We start from the raw sequence: 17,490 nt of genomic DNA, 5'->3' as shown, positions 1-17,490 counted from the left end.
AGTCAGCCTTTGTCCCTGTTTAGACAACAGGCTCCTCCAGGTGTTATTCACTCCTCAGCCGCTGCCATAAACCTGGCACATAGAGCCTCAACACATTTCCTGAATTGCACACTGAATAAATGGACATCAGCAAAGTACACTCTTCCCAGAGATTCTCATTCTACAGTAACTGAATAACCTTAAAATTTCTACACTGAGGAGCAACTCGGTAATCAGAAAGAATGAGTTTTTATGAGTTTGCATGAACATGATTTAGACTCAACAGAGCTGAATTTATGAGCTAGTTTTGAGATATATATATATATATATATATATATATATATATATATATATATATATTCTGTTCATAAGGAAAAGTTATGGAGAGGACTATTTTTAAAGATGAGGGAACTCTGTCATATGATTATGACACATATGTGTGATCAAGCATATAAAATAATGCTTTTGTTAATTTGCTAGTAGAAGAGATGTTTTTCTTTTTGGATTATAATACTTTCTCTTTATCCCTCTTTATGGAATTTATTCTAACATCAGCCAAACAAAAAATGAATCTTTATATCTAATATCACAAATAGTTTTATGGATTTTACCATATCTAGAGCACAGATTATTTTTAATATTTCATAAATAATGTGTAGAATCTGTGTGGTACTTATTCAGAGACCCAAAAGGCATTTTGTTAAATTGCCTTTGCAAAAATAATTTATTGTTCTAGTAGATGCCACCCAATAGAGATCAGTTAAGAAATTCAGTTAAGAGATCAGTTAAGAAACTCCCATTATTAGTATGTCCCTCTGGGAAATGGAATAATTTAATAATGTCACTGAGAATATATAATGCCCCAAATAATTTTCAAGAAGTTTTAATATTAGTTTTAGAGACACACATACACATATATACATATATATTATTCTAAAAGCTGATTTTAATAATGTTAATATTTGAAGTCCTTGGTTTATAAAGCAATTTGAGCAACACATCCACTAGCAGTTCAAACTGTCAATATAAGAGATCAACTCTTAGAAATTTATTTTTATCTACCACCTTAATTGTTAAGCTATATAAAGAGTGAGTTTTTAAATTCATTAGTCTTTTAGAAATATTTAGATATGATCTTACCTAATTACATATGCTTTATTTTTCTGGTTATATAACTTACAAATTCACTCAAGATAGCTATTGGATGATAAGGACCATTTTTGTATCTCCAGAGTTCACAATGAAAAAAATATATTTATAAAACTTCTAATCTTATGGATTTTACCTATGAATTAGAAGGGACCACTTAAATAAACCAAGAACTGTAGGTCTGCAAAATAAATGATGTACTGATTTATTTACTATCTCATTCTATATGCCCATGTTGTTTTCACAGTTATGTGGAATATATGTAGTCTTTTAAAGTTATTATCTTCAGTCATGTAGATGCTTTAAAACAGGGTAAGACCATATGTAAATGTTATCAACATTGGACATAAGGCACTCTGAATCTTAATCAATGTTTACAACTGAAAGACAAAAGCCAATCGAGATAGTTATAAGATAGTTACGATTAGAACTGTCCCACTGTTTCACCATCTCCTTGGCAGTAATGATCATGACTAAGTTTTGGTCACAGTCAAAGTTGAGAAAGTGAGAAAATGTAGAGAAGAGAGAAACTGAATATGGATAAAAGTAACAATAAAAGGTGAGACATAAACCAAGTCTTTAATACAGGTGTCTGTGGCTGAGTGTGGTGGTACATGCCTGTTATTCTGGAAAATCAGGAGGCTGAGGAAGAAGGATCACAAGTTTGAGGTCCTATCTCAAAATAAAAAGAAATAGGGATGTTGCTTAGTAGTAAAGTGCTGGGAGCCATCAGCCAAGTAGGTATGACAAATTCCTTGCCAGCTTACTCCCATGCTGTCTAGTGGAAGGACTTCTGAAAGGTGACCTTGCTCAAGGACCAGGGCAGGATCCGTGTTTAGGGTGTTCCCCCTTTAGAATAGGGCAGTTTAGCATAATAGGAGAGTAGGGTGTTTCCCCTTTAGAATAGGGTGGTTTAGTAATAGGAGATTAGGGTGTTCCTCTTTTGGAATAGGGCGTATCCTGCTGCTGAGTTCCTCTTGAGTGCTTAGGGTCAGACAGTATATTTTGAGAGACAGAAGCCCATGCGGGGAATTTAGGCAGGAGTGGATTTGGGCGGATTGGATTTGGGCAGAGAACCTGGATTCCCCCAGAACGTGTTTGTAGACGGCCGGTGTGAGTTCGGGAATAAAGAATTGCTGTTTGAATCTACAAGCTGTGTGGAGACTCGTGATTTGTGCCCAGCCGAGAGACTGCGGCAGTAAAGGGGCTCTGGGTTCTATCCCCATTACCAAAAACAAACAAACAAATAAATAAGACACCTGTGTTTCATCCTAAAATACCACTTCTTGAGTTCTGATTTTCGTGTTTTCCTACATTTGCATCATTTTGAAGAAAAAAAGTTTGCTTTTTAATGTATCTGTCCCAACATTTCTGATGAAGTCAGATTAGAAGAGTTAATTATTTGATGACATTACCATATGAAAACCAGAAAATAACCTCATACCCACAAGCCTGTGATAGTAATTGATGATTTTACTTACTTTGTCATCTAATGCACGAGTTTAAAAAACAAGGAAAGAGAAGGACACCAAATTGAGCAGGTACAGAAGAACATACAGGTGTGTGTATGTGTGTGTGTGTGTGTGTGTGTGTTGTGTGTGGTGTTAACAATACCTAACTCTCACAAGCATTTAACTACTTCAGGTATTTAACATTTCTTCCCTTTTCTCAATTTTTATGACATCCAGGCAAATGATCATTTTCTGTGAACACACCCCAGGTTCAAGCTGGACTGGCTATGGTTATGCTGTTGCACTTTTTGCTGTAGCCTTTTCCCAAACCTTGATCCTTCAGCAGTATCAACGTTTTAGCTTGCTCACCTCAGCAAAAATAAAAACAGCTGTAACTGGACTGATCTACAAAAAGGTAAAAATATTCAAGGATTTCCCAATTTTAAGTGGATTGCACTCTTGATATGCTTTAAAATAATGGAACTGGGAAAGTAGCGGAATATATTAAAAAGTGCTTAAGGTGTCCTTTGCATGAACATTTGTTTTACTCCAATACAGAACTGACTCATCAATCTGGTTGCATTAATTTCCCTAGGGGATTCTCTCCCTCTCCCTATTGTCCCTAAAACTTCTAGACAGCCTTCAACTGGGAAACTAAATGGTTTCTTTGTCTACTGTTATGTCACTTAACTCCTCCTTCAAAAGCAAATGGAATTGAATGTTTTCCTGATTGTATATTTGAGCATTGATAAAATTTCTTCTTTTCACTGTCATGCTTTTTACTTTTGTCTGATTTCACTGCTCAATTTTTTATGCAACAAATCCATCCTGCTTTGTGCAATAATTGTTTCCTTCTCTTTGATCCTAAGTTTCATCCCTCAGACTTAAAGTTTATCCTTTTTAGAAAATACTGTTTTAAACACTACCTTGTTTCTATACAGAGCCTTTCATTTATATCATAATTATCAACAATTAAAGAGTTTCCTCCTTCCCCTAGTTATCAGCCATTTATTCAATCAGCGGTTGTGTTTTGTTCTTTCTTTGTGCTCCTCCTGTAAATTCTGGGTGCTTCAAGATCTGGAACAGAAATGCATCTGCCTGTTGTGTCCTTGTCATCTAAGATATGATTTTTTAATATTTTTATAAATGCTGGATGGCTCAGTAAATGAATGAATAAATTAATGAACAAAGAAGCCTTCAAGAAATTGGAAAGAAATGTTAACATACATAGTATGTGGAACTAAATAGATCAAGTAAGCAGAAAATCTACAAGAGTTGAATATAGTTATGGAAATTTTCACACAAAGTCTTGAAAGAGTCTTTTAGAGACCTATAGAACTTGTTAAGTAGAAGGAAACATTAGAATTTAGATTGAGCTGAGCAAGAAGCATTATAGGCTATTTCATCCTGTTGGGTCAAACGGGGACATAGAGTGTTTTAGAAATCCTAGAATAACCCAGGACCCATTGAGTCAATAAATATTAAGTAAACTTGTAGCAGAGCTATATAGCTCAGCCTAAAATTGGGGGCAAGAGAGACTGTCCTATCATAATTACAGAGGAATTCAAACATGCAGGAGAGATACAAAAGAATCTAGGATCTGTTTAAATGCTGCCGCTTGTCTTTTGATGTACATTCTCTACTGAACAGGATTTTATTCAGTGACTAAAGCCTTAGTATTTGGATGTGGATTGTGAGTAGATTTACAAGCATAAAGTATCAACTACCCTGAAAGAGCAGAAGCAAAAGATGGTGGATTTATAAGCATAAAAGGCAGAGCTCAGAAAAGTTTTAGGCAATGAAGCTACTCTTTATGACACTCTACTGGTGACTATGTCACACATTTGTCCTAGCCCATAGCATGCACAACACAAGATTGAAATATAATGTAACCTCTGGGCTTTGGTGATAATTATGTGTCAGTGTGTGTTCATCATTCACACCTCATGTGCTACTCCAGAAATGTTGATAATAGAGGAGTCAATGCTATGTGGGGAGATGCACTATATCAGAGTGCCTCTGATATAGTTTTGCTGTGAACCTAACATTTCTCGAAAAAATAGTCTTTAATTGAAGGGGAGTGCAGTAGAAATTAAAGCAAAGTATCCAAAATGAAAAGGAAAATCAAGTATCCTGGGTGAGTCCATTTCAAGGACAGAAAGTCTGTGGAAGTAAGTGGGAACAGTGACTCCAAGGGAAATCCCTTATGGCTCTAATGAGACTGTTAAAGAATAAAGATCACTGAAGGATCAAAGGAGTACATCATGCCTCTTCAGTAGATTCTGCTGTAGTGACTGAAGTTTGGTAGGAAACACAAATCTCTCTCCTTGGGGTTAATTGGAATAGATAAATTTCCTTTCTTCTTTACAGGTTTTGGGATTGTGATTTATTTCATATTTAGATATCTTCAAGTGACTGTCCTAGCAGACCCCAGATGACCTATATTAACTTGAAACTGGGTCTATTTCATCAGGATCTTGTTAATAGAGTTGAGTAAAGCTGCTCTCAGATCCTTTGCTTGACAAAAAGTGGAGGTGGCAGGACTCACTTGTTCTGTGTCATTCACATAACTATTCTTTGTTTGAAATATAGTTCAGGGATTATTATTTTTAGGTTCTCAGTGAAGAACATGAGTCTCCTTACATTGGTCATTTTAAGAATCTATGGGTCTCTAAACTCAGATTTTTTTTTATTCTTTGGTTTATAGGTGCAGGTTCCATGAGAATTCATAAAGACTCAGAAAAAGATATGACTCAAAAGCAGCGTCAATTAGTCCTGGGCTTAGTGTGGGCACTCTGGGTATATTCCTTCATTAAGCACCATCCAACAGAAATTTCTGTGTTTCTAAAATTGTCCTACATTTACACTGTGCAATGTGGTAGCTACTAGTCACATATGGATGTCGAAGATTTGAAAAGTGACAGGTATTACTAAGGAAGTGAATTTTTAATTTTAATTAATTTAACTTTAAATTTGCTAACCATACCTGGCTAGTGGCTGCCATTTTGGAAAGTACAATGTTTAAAATATCTTCCTGTGTAGCTTAAAGTTTTTATCTTACTTTATTTATACAAATTATAAAATACAAAGAAAACTGATAAAATTTAGTTGCACTCTGTAAAGTAGAGATATTGCATTTAAGGGTGGTCGAGAGAAGGAGAGCCACAATCCAAACCCTGCACTTTGAGTCAAGAGAATCCTGGCATCGTTTTTGGCATATAAAGGAACTGAAGAAGAACAAATTCCCATAAATGTTAAGGATACACTTTTAAGTTCATGCCTCATGCTTGCATTTGAGGATCATGGGAATATAGGGCCCTTTCAGCTTTGCATGATATGTATGGCTTCCAGCTAGCAAAGTCGGAAAAAGTGTCATGATCAATATACAAATGTGGGTCTGTAGGCTGAATACCATGAGGTAAAGTCTTTTATGTAGCAATAACATGAGAAAAGGGTGGAAACAAATATAAGACTTGCTCAGAAAATGGTTAGTAGGTTAATTGGATCGACACTTTTCCTATATAGTATGATGGGGAGAGAAAATATTGACAGAAAGAAGGGATTGTTTCTTGAAAAAAAATTGAAGAACCTTGAAGACTATATTGTGAAAATGTACTTGCATTATATAAAAACTTAGGATGCAATTGAACCACAGGGGGATACTCAAGACAAAAAGATTTAAAACAGATAGGGTAGAGAGAAGAAAAACCATAGAACTTTTGCAGTAGTTGAAGATTTGAAGAAGAGCCTTGGCAATGAATACAGCAAAAAAAAAAAAACAGTAAAGGGAGAGGTGAAATTGCAAAACAAATTTTATCATAAATGGATAAAATTAAATATTAGTGAATTGAACTCATCGATAATGAAGATGTTTCCAGTTAGTTAAGAAGGTTTTGTGAAGCTTGAAACTCTATCTAGTTTATCTGGATCGTCTTCTATTGTAATAATAGGTGGAATAAATGAAGTTTTGGAAGAGATGAGCCACACAATTATGCTTGTGTGTGTGTGTGTGTGTGTGTGTGTGTGTGTGTGTGTGTATTAGAAATCTAAAACTTGGGGAGTTTGGAGGAACTTTCTTAGAAAAAAGTAATTATGATACAAATATATGTTGGCTAATTTCAATTTTGACTTTAGGGATATTTATAAATATCCTGACTTTTCAAATTATTTTAGATTTTAAAGATGAGATCCTTTCTTTTTATCTCAATGACACTTTCTCTTTTTCATTAGATTAAATTCTACCAGACAATTCTAGAAATATTGCACGATCTACTGTAATTGTGGTGCATATTGCAATATTCTTTCAAATTGTTTCCTGTAACACAAAGGCAGTTTTGATTGTATAATTTAGCAATAAATGGTAACTGAATTGTCCTTCATGGCCTGTGAATTTTGTCCCTTACAGAAATGTGAAGGTTTATTTGTCAGAATAAAAGATCTTGAAAGAAAAATCAGTTCTCCTAATGTTAGAAATGCCATGCAAATAGCATTAAATTATATGGTGCCCTTTAGTCTTTTCTTTAATATTCTGAAAACAATTATTTAATTTAATTTTGTCAGAGTATTTAATATGAATGCTATCATCTTAACCTATTTTAAGTATAAAATGCATCTTTTTGCCTATTTATTATATTGCTGTCTATATAATATTGCATAGCAGATATTTATAACTTATTCCTCTTACTACACTGAAACTTTGTTAAGTATTCCCCAGTTTTTCCTCCCTTCTGCCTCTGGTAAACACCACGCCAGCCTTTGATTTTATGAATCTGACTCTTTTAGATACAGTATTTAAGTGGAATCAACACATATCTTTCTGAATTTGGTTTATTTCATTTCACATAATATCCTCAAAATTCATGTATGTTGCCATATATTTCCTTCTTTTTTAAGAAGACACACAGTGCCCAAACAGTATTTTAAAATGCTTATCTTCCTTATCATGAGAACATACTAATCAAAACCATGTCAATACCTTCCTTCATGCCTGCCAAAATGACCACTACCAAAATATCAAAAAGCAAAAATACAGACAAGATTTGGCAAAAATATGGGGAAAGCAGAACCCTGGTACACTGTTGTGGAAATGCAAAATGGTGCAGGCAGTATGGAAAATAATGTGAAGATTCTTTCAAAGGTTTAAAAAGGAGCTGTGCCTGTAATCCCAGTGGTTCAGTAGGCTGAGACAGGAGGATCTCTAGTTCAAAGCCAATCTCAGCAACATGGAGCTGCTAAGCAACTCAGTGAGACCCTTTAAAACACAAAATAGGGCTGGGGATGTGGTTCAGTGATTGAGTGCCCCTGAGTTCAATCCCTGGTATCCCCTCCCCCCCACAAAAAAAGAGATGCCATGCCACCCAGCAATCTGACTCCTACTTCTGGATATATATATCTAAAGAATTAAAGTCAATATCTCAAAGACACATTTATATCTGTATTCATTAGACAACTATTCACCATAACCAAAATGTAGAAACAAACTAAATCTCATACAAGACATAAATGATAAAGAAAATGTAAGTTGCAGCTGAACACTATTCAGAAATTAATTTTTAAAGATTATTTTGTTCATTGAAGAAAGTACATAAAATATGAAAGAGAAAATAGCATCTATTCTAACTCCAAAAAATAATCACTGATATATTTTCTTTCGATATTTATTTTTTAATCTTATTTACTTAGAAATATATGATTTATTTAATAATAGACCATGAGAAAAAGTATTGAGAAAATACACTATCAACACAAGTTCTTTGTGATTCAAAGTATGTTTTCTCTAATTTCTGGGAAAGTTTTTTAATTTCTCTAACATTTTACAAATTCCATTTTAAAGTATTAGTCTATTTGGACTTTGGATGCTTCCATTATGTTTTTATAAAATTTGATAGTTGTACTTCAGATATTGAAAATTTTCATGTTCTTACTCATTTTTGCTGGGTATCCTATTTTTTTTCCTACAAAGATAATAAGGAGATAGTCAACTATTTTCTTATGTTTATCATAATATATTTTCCCAGGAGCAGGACATTTTTTTGATTCCTTAGATAATTTACTTAGTTTGAACTACAAACTTTTAATATGTTCATAAACACTAAGTGAGTATTTGAGAAAAACAGGGAGAAAAAGAGCCTATATTTGTTTATGATTGTAAATTGGGGGAGGATTCTATTCAAGATCAATGGATTGAGCTTATGAATTATTATACTCTTATTAAAATGAGTAGTGTGCTTGGATTTCTAGTGTTTTACTTGTCCACATTAGTCAGTAACTTACTAGAGGGAAGTTAAAAAGCAATATTTGGAATAAATATGACTGGAAGTTTAACTGGGTAAATAATGACTTCCCTTTTCTTCTCATGTGGCAATAGTCATTTTATGTTATCTTGAATACAACAGTCCTCTTTAATAGTCAGTAGTAAAAATGTCTCCAATTTGTGGTGCAGGATTGGAGACATTTTTGCTACTGACCAGTAAAGAGGACAGTCATAGAGCCCAAGCCTGTGGGGATGCTGGAGCCTTGTGAAAGTCCCAGGACTGTGCAGTCCCTCTGGCCCTCTACCCAACCCCACCTTGCATTTAATCCCTCTGCTTGAAGGTAGGCAGTGTTGGGTAAGTTTCACTGTGAGTCCTGCCAGGTGGGCTTTCTTTTTGTATTATTAACTTACTAAAAAAATGTATTTTGCTTGCTTCTTGTACCCCGTTATTCTTGGTAGCCTCAACTCTCAGTCTTGTTTCTTTTAAATCAATGTAGTGAAAATTTCATAAAATATTAGGTATGTAAATGGGCCTCTGCCTGGTTTCCAGTGCAAATACAAATCTTCCACTATTTTTAGTTATTTATGTATCTCACTGAAAGTTTTAAGTGAGTGGTAATTAAATAAATGCGTTTCTACTAGAATCCTTAAAAATGGTACCAATAAATTTGCTTGGGAATATTGAATTTGTTATACAAATATTAAATAGTATACACAGGTGAAAAGTAAGAATTGGGGCTTGGAAGAAAGATGTATCTGTTCCATGAAGTCTTTTTAGTCATCTTATGCCTCTTTGTTTCCATAACCCTTTCCAGTTGCTTTTATACTTAGAATTGGCCGATGTGGATGTATATATATGAATACAGTTCCCCAACTAGATGGTAATCATCTTAATAATTGGGATTATTTTTTTTTTAGTTTTTCACAACTTCAGTAATAATACTGCTCACCAGTATTCATTAGATATTCATTGATTTATGTGTGTATTTTTTATCAGTTACATTTAGCTTTATGGAGGTGGCACGAAATGGAAGAAAGTTCAACATATTCAGAACAGATTTCTTTTTCAGTTTTGTAATTAAAGAAAATAATTATAGAGGGTCCTTATTTTCTTATGAGCCAGATGTTACTCTCTACCATTATGCAGTTGATTCCAAAACTATGTATTTAATCAAAATTATAATTCCTCACTTAAAAGTCATGTTTTCTTAAATATATTAATGACTGATAAATAAAACTTACCATTGTTTGATAACAAGATGTCCCATAACTAAAGAATTCTAAAATAGTTTATTTCTCTTTTTACAGGTCCTACATTTATCAAATGTTTCTCACAAAAAGTTTTCCACTGGGGAAATTATCAACTTGATGTCAGCAGATGCCCAGCAGCTCATGGACTTGACAGCCAACCTCAGTGTCCTCTGGTCAGCCCCTTTCCAAATCCTGATGGCCGTCTTTCTTCTTTGGCAAGAACTGGGTCCTGCTGTGTTAGCAGGAGTGGCAGTCCTTTTTCTTGTATTACCAATAAATGCTTTTGTTGCAATTAGAATGAAAAAGCTGAAGGTAAGAAAATCACTGCCTCATGTTATGTGTGCTGAACAGAAGCTGAGTTTTCTGACTTGAGTTGACAATAGTCATCTGGCTAATTCTATAATTATGAAAATTAAAGGTTATCAATGGAAACCACTCAGATTTATCATTCACTAATTCATTTAACCCATATTGATGAGGCACCTATTCTGTGCCACTCACCACTCTAGACACAGAAAGGGCAGTAAGTGAGAGGAACTGACAAGTTCCAACTCTCGTGAGGCTTGTGGGGGGAGACAGACATCAAGTGGGTATTAAATAGATACATAGTAAGATGTATATGCATAAAAATAGTCAAAATAAGGTGATAGAGGAGCAAAGAGACTTCATACATGCAGAAGTAGGAAAGTTCTCAGGAAGGAAATGGTATGTCAACAAATGGTTGGACATCTGTGTGTATGTCTCAGAAAAAGATAAACCAAGTGAAGGGGACAATAAGTGCAAAGGCTGGAGGTGGGTATTCTTGTTTGTCTGAAGAGTAGAAAGGGTCCACATGCTCCAATGAGCAAAGAGTGAATGAACAGTAAATTTTTCACAGAAATAATTTTGACACTCTTTCCTTACAGTCAATTTTTCATCTTTCTATCAATATCCATACATTGATAGAAAGTCTATTGACACCCATGGGGTGTCAGACAGTGTGTACTATTATGCTGTACTACAGGAATAGAGAAACAGCATAGTTCACTGTGCTGAAGGAAATCACACTGCAATGAGAGAGAAAGATGATTCCATGCATTAAATAAGGTTACCTGAACATGAACACAGCTAGTGTTTGACAGGCAAACTGATAATGAGAAGGCTACCAAGTGACTAACAGGCATGTAGTCTACAAAGCATGGATATATTGGACAAAGCAAGGATTCACATCCCAACAGGACAGAATGGATGAGAACAAGAGGTTTTGCCATGTTTCTCTGAGTTTAAGACTTATGAATTATTTCATTCTGGAATTTTCCATTTAGTATCTTTAGACCTTTGTTGACCATTGGTAATCAAAATCACTCAAAGAGAAATCACTGATACAAAGTTCGGGACTACTACATACATATACATACATATGTCTATATAATGCTACTCCAGTATTTACAACATGAATATACTCATGCACATGTGTGTGATAGAAATAAGTAAATGAAGATATATAACTACATATTTATTTGTTTAACTATAGAATTATCTAGAGAAAAAGGAAGAGTCTCTTATTACCCATAGAGTAGAATTAGATATATGGGAGAGGGAAATGTTTTACTTAAATAATTTAAGTGATGGAAAGTTGAATATTTTTTTGTTTTTCTAAAATTTTCAAATAAAGGATGGCTAATTATAAAGATGAAAACTAGAAAATAGGATATAATTCTGAAGCATTAAACACAATGTTTTGAATAATGCTTGCTCATAATAATAATATATTTTGATTATTTTTTAAAATGTAACAAATTTTTTTATATTTTACAAAATTTTATTGATTCTTTTTAGTTATATGTGACAATAGGATTCATTCTGATGTAATTATAAAAACATGGAATATTGTTTGTTCTAATTCAGTCCCCAGTACTTCCCCTTCCCCTCCTACCCTCCCTCCTCCTGTTTCCTTCACTCTGCTATACTGATCTTTCTGCCATTTATTTTTAGTTTACTTTTTTTTAAGTTAGTGACTTGTGGAGGTGCATGATGGTGAGATTCTTTTTATATTCATATATGTATATAAGAATGTTAGATCAGATTCATTCTACTGTCTTTCCCTAGCCCAACCCTCCATTTCTTCTCCCTTCCTTTCATTCCCCTTTGTCTACTCCATTGATCTTTCTTCTTTTTTTTTTTTACATGCCCCCCCCCCTTATTTTGAATTAGTTTCTGGATATCAGAGGACATATTCAACCTTTGACTTTTGGGGACTGGCTCATTTCACTTAGCATAATAGTCACCAGTTCCATCCATTTACTGGCAAATGCCATAAATTCATTTTTATTTATGGCTGAGTAATACTCCATTGTGCATATATAACACATTTTCTAGTTTGTATTTCAGAGATTTCAGCTATATACTCTGTCCTTGAGGTCTGAAAATCTATCTTCAAAGTAGTTTAATCTATTGGTGATGCTTTCCATTGGATTTTTAATTTGATTTATTGATTACTTCATTTTGAGGATTTTTGTTTGGTTCTTTTTTAAGAATCTCTACCTCTTTATTTGAAGTGATCTTTTACTTTCTATAATCTCTCTCTGATTTTATTCCTTACATCTTCTTTTAGTTCATAGAACAGCTTAACTATGGACTTTCTAAAGTACTTCTCTGGCATATTTTCCACTATGGTGTCAATGAAGTCTGCTGTTAAAGCATTATGGACTATTTGGGATGTTTTTTCCCCTTGCTTTTTCATATTGTTTATATGTCTACTCATCTATCAGTATAGTTCTGACTTCTTTTAAGTGAAGGACTACTTTGTGAGCTTCTTTTTTTCAAGAGCCCTGGGTTGGATAAATATTCAGATTACAATATTTTAAGTCAATGTGTGACCTCTGCTGATACCAATATCAGTACCACTTTAAGAGATTCCACTGAGTCCTATTTACTGTAATCACTTCTGAGCCAAGCCTCATTCTATTCAACTTCATAAGAAACAAACAAACAAAAACACTCATTGCAATTGTTTCCTGTAGTTCCCCAAATTCAGGTATAAACCTATTTCATAGGTTTATATAAATTCTGGAACAGGTCAAAAAATAAGTTTTTAAATTTAGTAACTTACTAAAACCTTAAGTTAGGGCTAAAAGGGAGGAGGAAGAATTATTGGGCAAATGGGAGAGAAAAAAGAAGAGACAGAAATAGAGAAGAAAAAACTATAAAAAGAGAATTTATATCAAAGTCCAAAGGGAGAAATAGATAATGGGTGTTATTTGAGGTAGTAGCAGATAACATAAAAGGATGAGTAGAGGGTAAGAAAAACAGGTATAAACTAGAGCTAGGAAAACAAAGATAGAAAGATTGATTCCAACTCATGATTTAAACCATAAGATGAAATACATTCAAATGGTTTGAAGGTACAATGTTAGCTATTGGGTTAATAATTATTGTTCAAGTTAAGAAGTTGTTTATATGATCAAAGTTGACATTAGAATTGTTTATAGTATCCCATTTCAAGATGAAGAAAATTTTTCTTGAATCTTGGTTCCCAAACAATAATAAATATAAGTTATTTTAATCATTACATATTTGAAGAAGTATACAATATTCAAATAATTATACCTAGTATTTAAAAAAATAAACAGCTCATATTTGAAAATATGCATTGTAAGTACTCAAATTCTCCCAAAACTTCTCAAACTTAAAGAGAGTTTTGCTTTTATTTCTGGAACTTTTTATTTGATAGAGTTTTGGGAAATTTATTCCATTTTTAATAGAATGCAGGTGTTACTTCATTATTAAATTCTGAATTACTCACATTTAAATATTTTTTCTACAATTTGATTCTGCTTTTATTCTATTAGTGACTGCATATGGTTTACCTATTTATAACTATCTTCTAACATTAGCAATAGAAGAATGTTGTTCAAGTATTGGTAAGATGCTTTTCTCAAATAAGATTTATATAAAACACAGGAAATAGAATGTATTTTTAAAATAGCTGTGGCCATATCAGCAAAAGTTTAAACAACCTTTTCCCTGTATGATTTGTTTCCATTAAACAGAAAAACCAAACAAAGAACAAAGATACACAGATAAAACTACTCAAGGAAATCTTACATGGAATTAAGGTAAAATAACAAGATTTACATTAAGTTTGACTATTTATACTATGCTAACATGCTAACTGATAAATAAAGTTTGTAATGTTCTCTGTGTCTCACAGTGATGACATATGTGTAATTACTGGGAGTAGATTTCAGATTTGAGGTACATGGAGATATTTGTGCTAAAATAGCATTTTATTTTCGTTTCTCAACAACTAAATGTAAGTATTATAAGATACAGAATATTACTTATTTTAAAGAATTATGAGAAAAAAATGGGTTGAAACAAGCTATATCACTCATGCCACCAACATTTTCTTCACAAAATAATGAGTGAATCCTTATGAAGTTATTTAAGTTCATAAGGTTTCATTTATTTTTTATAAAGTTTTATATATATATATACTTGTAGATGGACACAATATCGTTATTTATTTACTTTTATGTGGTGCTGAGGATAGAACTCAGTGCCTCACACTTGCAAGTCAAGTGCTCTACCACTGAGCTACAGCCCCAACCCTATCATTTTTATAGAATTTTAATGAACATTTTCATAAACATATATATATATATGTATATACATACATATATGTTTTCATACTGTTCTCCATGTATGTGTGTACACACACACACACACACACACACACATACACACAACATTTTAATTTATTATGACATAGGTTATGCTTTACAGAATTCTCTAAAAGACAAAATTTGCAAAGCCAATATGGAATTTCTTTCTGGCCTTATAATCACATATGGGACTCCCTCTGTAATACATCTAGTTTTAAAATTTTAAATTAAATTTATTTTTTGGCTGACACATAAACACATAAATTTATATGTATTTAATACAGTACCATGTGATGTTTTGATACATGTATACATCATATACTATATAAGTCAGGTAAAACATATATATCTCAATGCTTAAATATTGATCCTTTTTTTAGTAATAACATGCAAAATCTTTTTTTCCTAGGTTTTTGAAATATGAAGTACACAATTGTTGTCTATAGTCATCCTATTGTGGGATAGTATACTAGAACTTACAGTTCCTATCTAAGTGTAACATAGTAGCCACGGTCAACCTTTACCCATCCCTCTCTCCCTGCTACTACTCACCCCAGGCTCTGGTAACCATCATTCTACTCTCAACTTCCATGAAACCAACTTTTTAAAAGATTCCGCATATGAGTAAGATCATAAGGCACTAGTTTTTCTATGCCTGACTTTTTTCATTTAACATAATGATCTTCAATTCCATTCATGTTGTCACAAATAACAGAATTTCATTCTTTTTATGACTGAGTAGTATTCTATTGTGTATAGTACCACATTTTAAAAACCTATTCATCAGTAGTTGAGTAGATAGGTCTTTTTCCACTTCTTAGCTATTGTAACTAATGCTGCAATGAGCATGGGAATGCAGATGTCTCTTTGACATACTGATTTCATTTCCTTTGGATATATACCCAGTAATGGAATTGCTGGATCATATATGGTAGTTCTATTTTCAATTTTTTCAGAAACCTCCATACTGTTTTCCATAATAACTATTCAAATTTATATTCCCAGCAGTGTGCAAGAGTTCCCTTTCTCTCCATTCTCCCCACCAGTTACTATCAGATGTTTAATTTTCAAATACTTTCTCCCGTTCTGTAGGTTCTCTTTACTCTGGTGATTGTTCACTTTGCTGCACAGAAGCTTTTCAGTTTGATGTAATCTCATTTGTCTATTGTTGCTTTGTGTGTGCTGTGCTTTGCATCTTGATGAGGAATCCTTGGAATACCTATTTTCTATTTGTATGTGCACAGTATATATCCATTATATGTACATGTAGATTCACCTTAGAATCAGTAAGTGATCTGCTGTAGCGTTCTGTGGAGGACTTACACAAAATGGTAAATTACCAAGGTGAAAGAAATTGTTAGATTGAATATACCTTGAAGAAGGAGTGATATTTACCTACTTGGCTGAAATTAAGAGAAGCCTTAAGTATCTCTGAAATTTAACTCACATTTTTAACAAGATCACATACTGTAAAGTGATATGATCTGAATGCAATTCTCAGTACATTGATTGATAGTCTTTGCATCCAAAAATAAAAAGTATACCAGCATTTGTTCACAGGTGTTAATATTTATATTCACAAAGGGATATTTGCATTATCAGTAGAATTAGTACAGTGTGGGTAAAATGGATGAACATTTCTCCAAGATCTGAGCAAAACTCAAGACTTGAAGTAGCATCCACAGCAGCAAATAAACTTGAAAATTAGTGGAAGTCCCAATAGCGATCAAGTAGTATGGTCTAAAATTGTGAGCAGTTGGATTCCATGGGGTCGGATAACAGGTGCCATAAAGCCTCTCTCTGATAAGCTAAGAAGAGCTGCCATTTACTAAACATCTTCTATGTGCCAAGTGCTGATAAGATTTCCTGATGTAATTCCTATAAACCTTGAGTAAAATATTTCTTATGCCGAATTTACAAATTACACAACAAAGACACTGGTCAGTTAAGTGTCATGTCTAAGTTCACAGAACAAATGAGAGTGTTTCAGCATTCTCCAGTGAAATAGAAGCAAAAGGAAAATAGAGAACACGTGTGTGTGTGTGTGTGTGTGTGTGTGTGCGCGTGTGTGTGTGTGTGTGTGTGTATTTAGAGAGAGAGCAAAGGGAAGGGAAGGGAAAGGGAGAGAGAGAAAGAGGAAAAGCGAATTTAACAAACTGGCTCATGAGGCGTTGGGAATGCAGCTTAGTTTTAGAGTGCTTCCCTAGTATGTGTGAAGTCCCTGGCTTTAATTCCTGGAGCTACAAAATAAAAAAATTAAGAATTTGACTCATGATTGTGGGGGCTGGTGAGTCTGAAATCTGTAGAACAGGCTGGCAGTTAGTATTGGGTCGTAGGCAGTGTGAATGCACAATTTTTTCCTCCTTGGATGACCTTAATTTTTTTCCTTAAGGCCTTCAATCGATTGAATGAGGTTCAACCATAATCTAGAAATTAATCTCATTTACTCAAAGTTACTGATTTAGATCTTAATCATATATGAAAATATATTTGTAACAACATCCAGTCTAGTATTGAATCAAACAATTAGGCATCATAGTCCAGTCAAATAGACACAAAATAAAGCATCTCAAAGAGAACTGGAATTTGAATGTAGGTCTCTCACTTTAAAATGTGTACAGTGAGTCAGTATATGATCCTGCTTCCCCACATTTTCTGTCTTAGGAAGTAGTTTACAATGGGAAAATATCAATCACTTTTAAGAGATTGGCTTTAAGTTCCAAGACATCAGTCTTAAAGAAATTGGGAAGCCAGAAAAAAT

General features: G+C 33.6%; 1 protein-coding gene across 1 annotated transcript in view; it reads left to right on the top strand.

Moving 5' to 3' along the window:
- LOC143407775 (multidrug resistance-associated protein 1-like) overlaps positions 1 to 17,490 on the top strand; it is an 89,427-nt gene that overhangs the window by 19,575 nt on the left and 52,362 nt on the right. Inside the window, exons 5-7 of the mRNA XM_077110388.1 lie at positions 2,817 to 2,994; positions 10,141 to 10,395; positions 14,115 to 14,180. Of these exons, the coding sequence (XP_076966503.1) occupies positions 2,817 to 2,994; positions 10,141 to 10,395; positions 14,115 to 14,180 (499 nt within the window). The remainder of the gene's footprint in view (positions 1 to 2,816; positions 2,995 to 10,140; positions 10,396 to 14,114; positions 14,181 to 17,490) is intronic.

This window comes from Callospermophilus lateralis, chromosome 10 (assembly GCF_048772815.1).
Source record: "Callospermophilus lateralis isolate mCalLat2 chromosome 10, mCalLat2.hap1, whole genome shotgun sequence".
Lineage (NCBI taxonomy): Eukaryota > Metazoa > Chordata > Mammalia > Rodentia > Sciuridae > Callospermophilus > Callospermophilus lateralis.
Note: the sequence above shows the minus strand (reverse complement) of the source record. Positions and strands in the feature narration are given on the sequence as shown.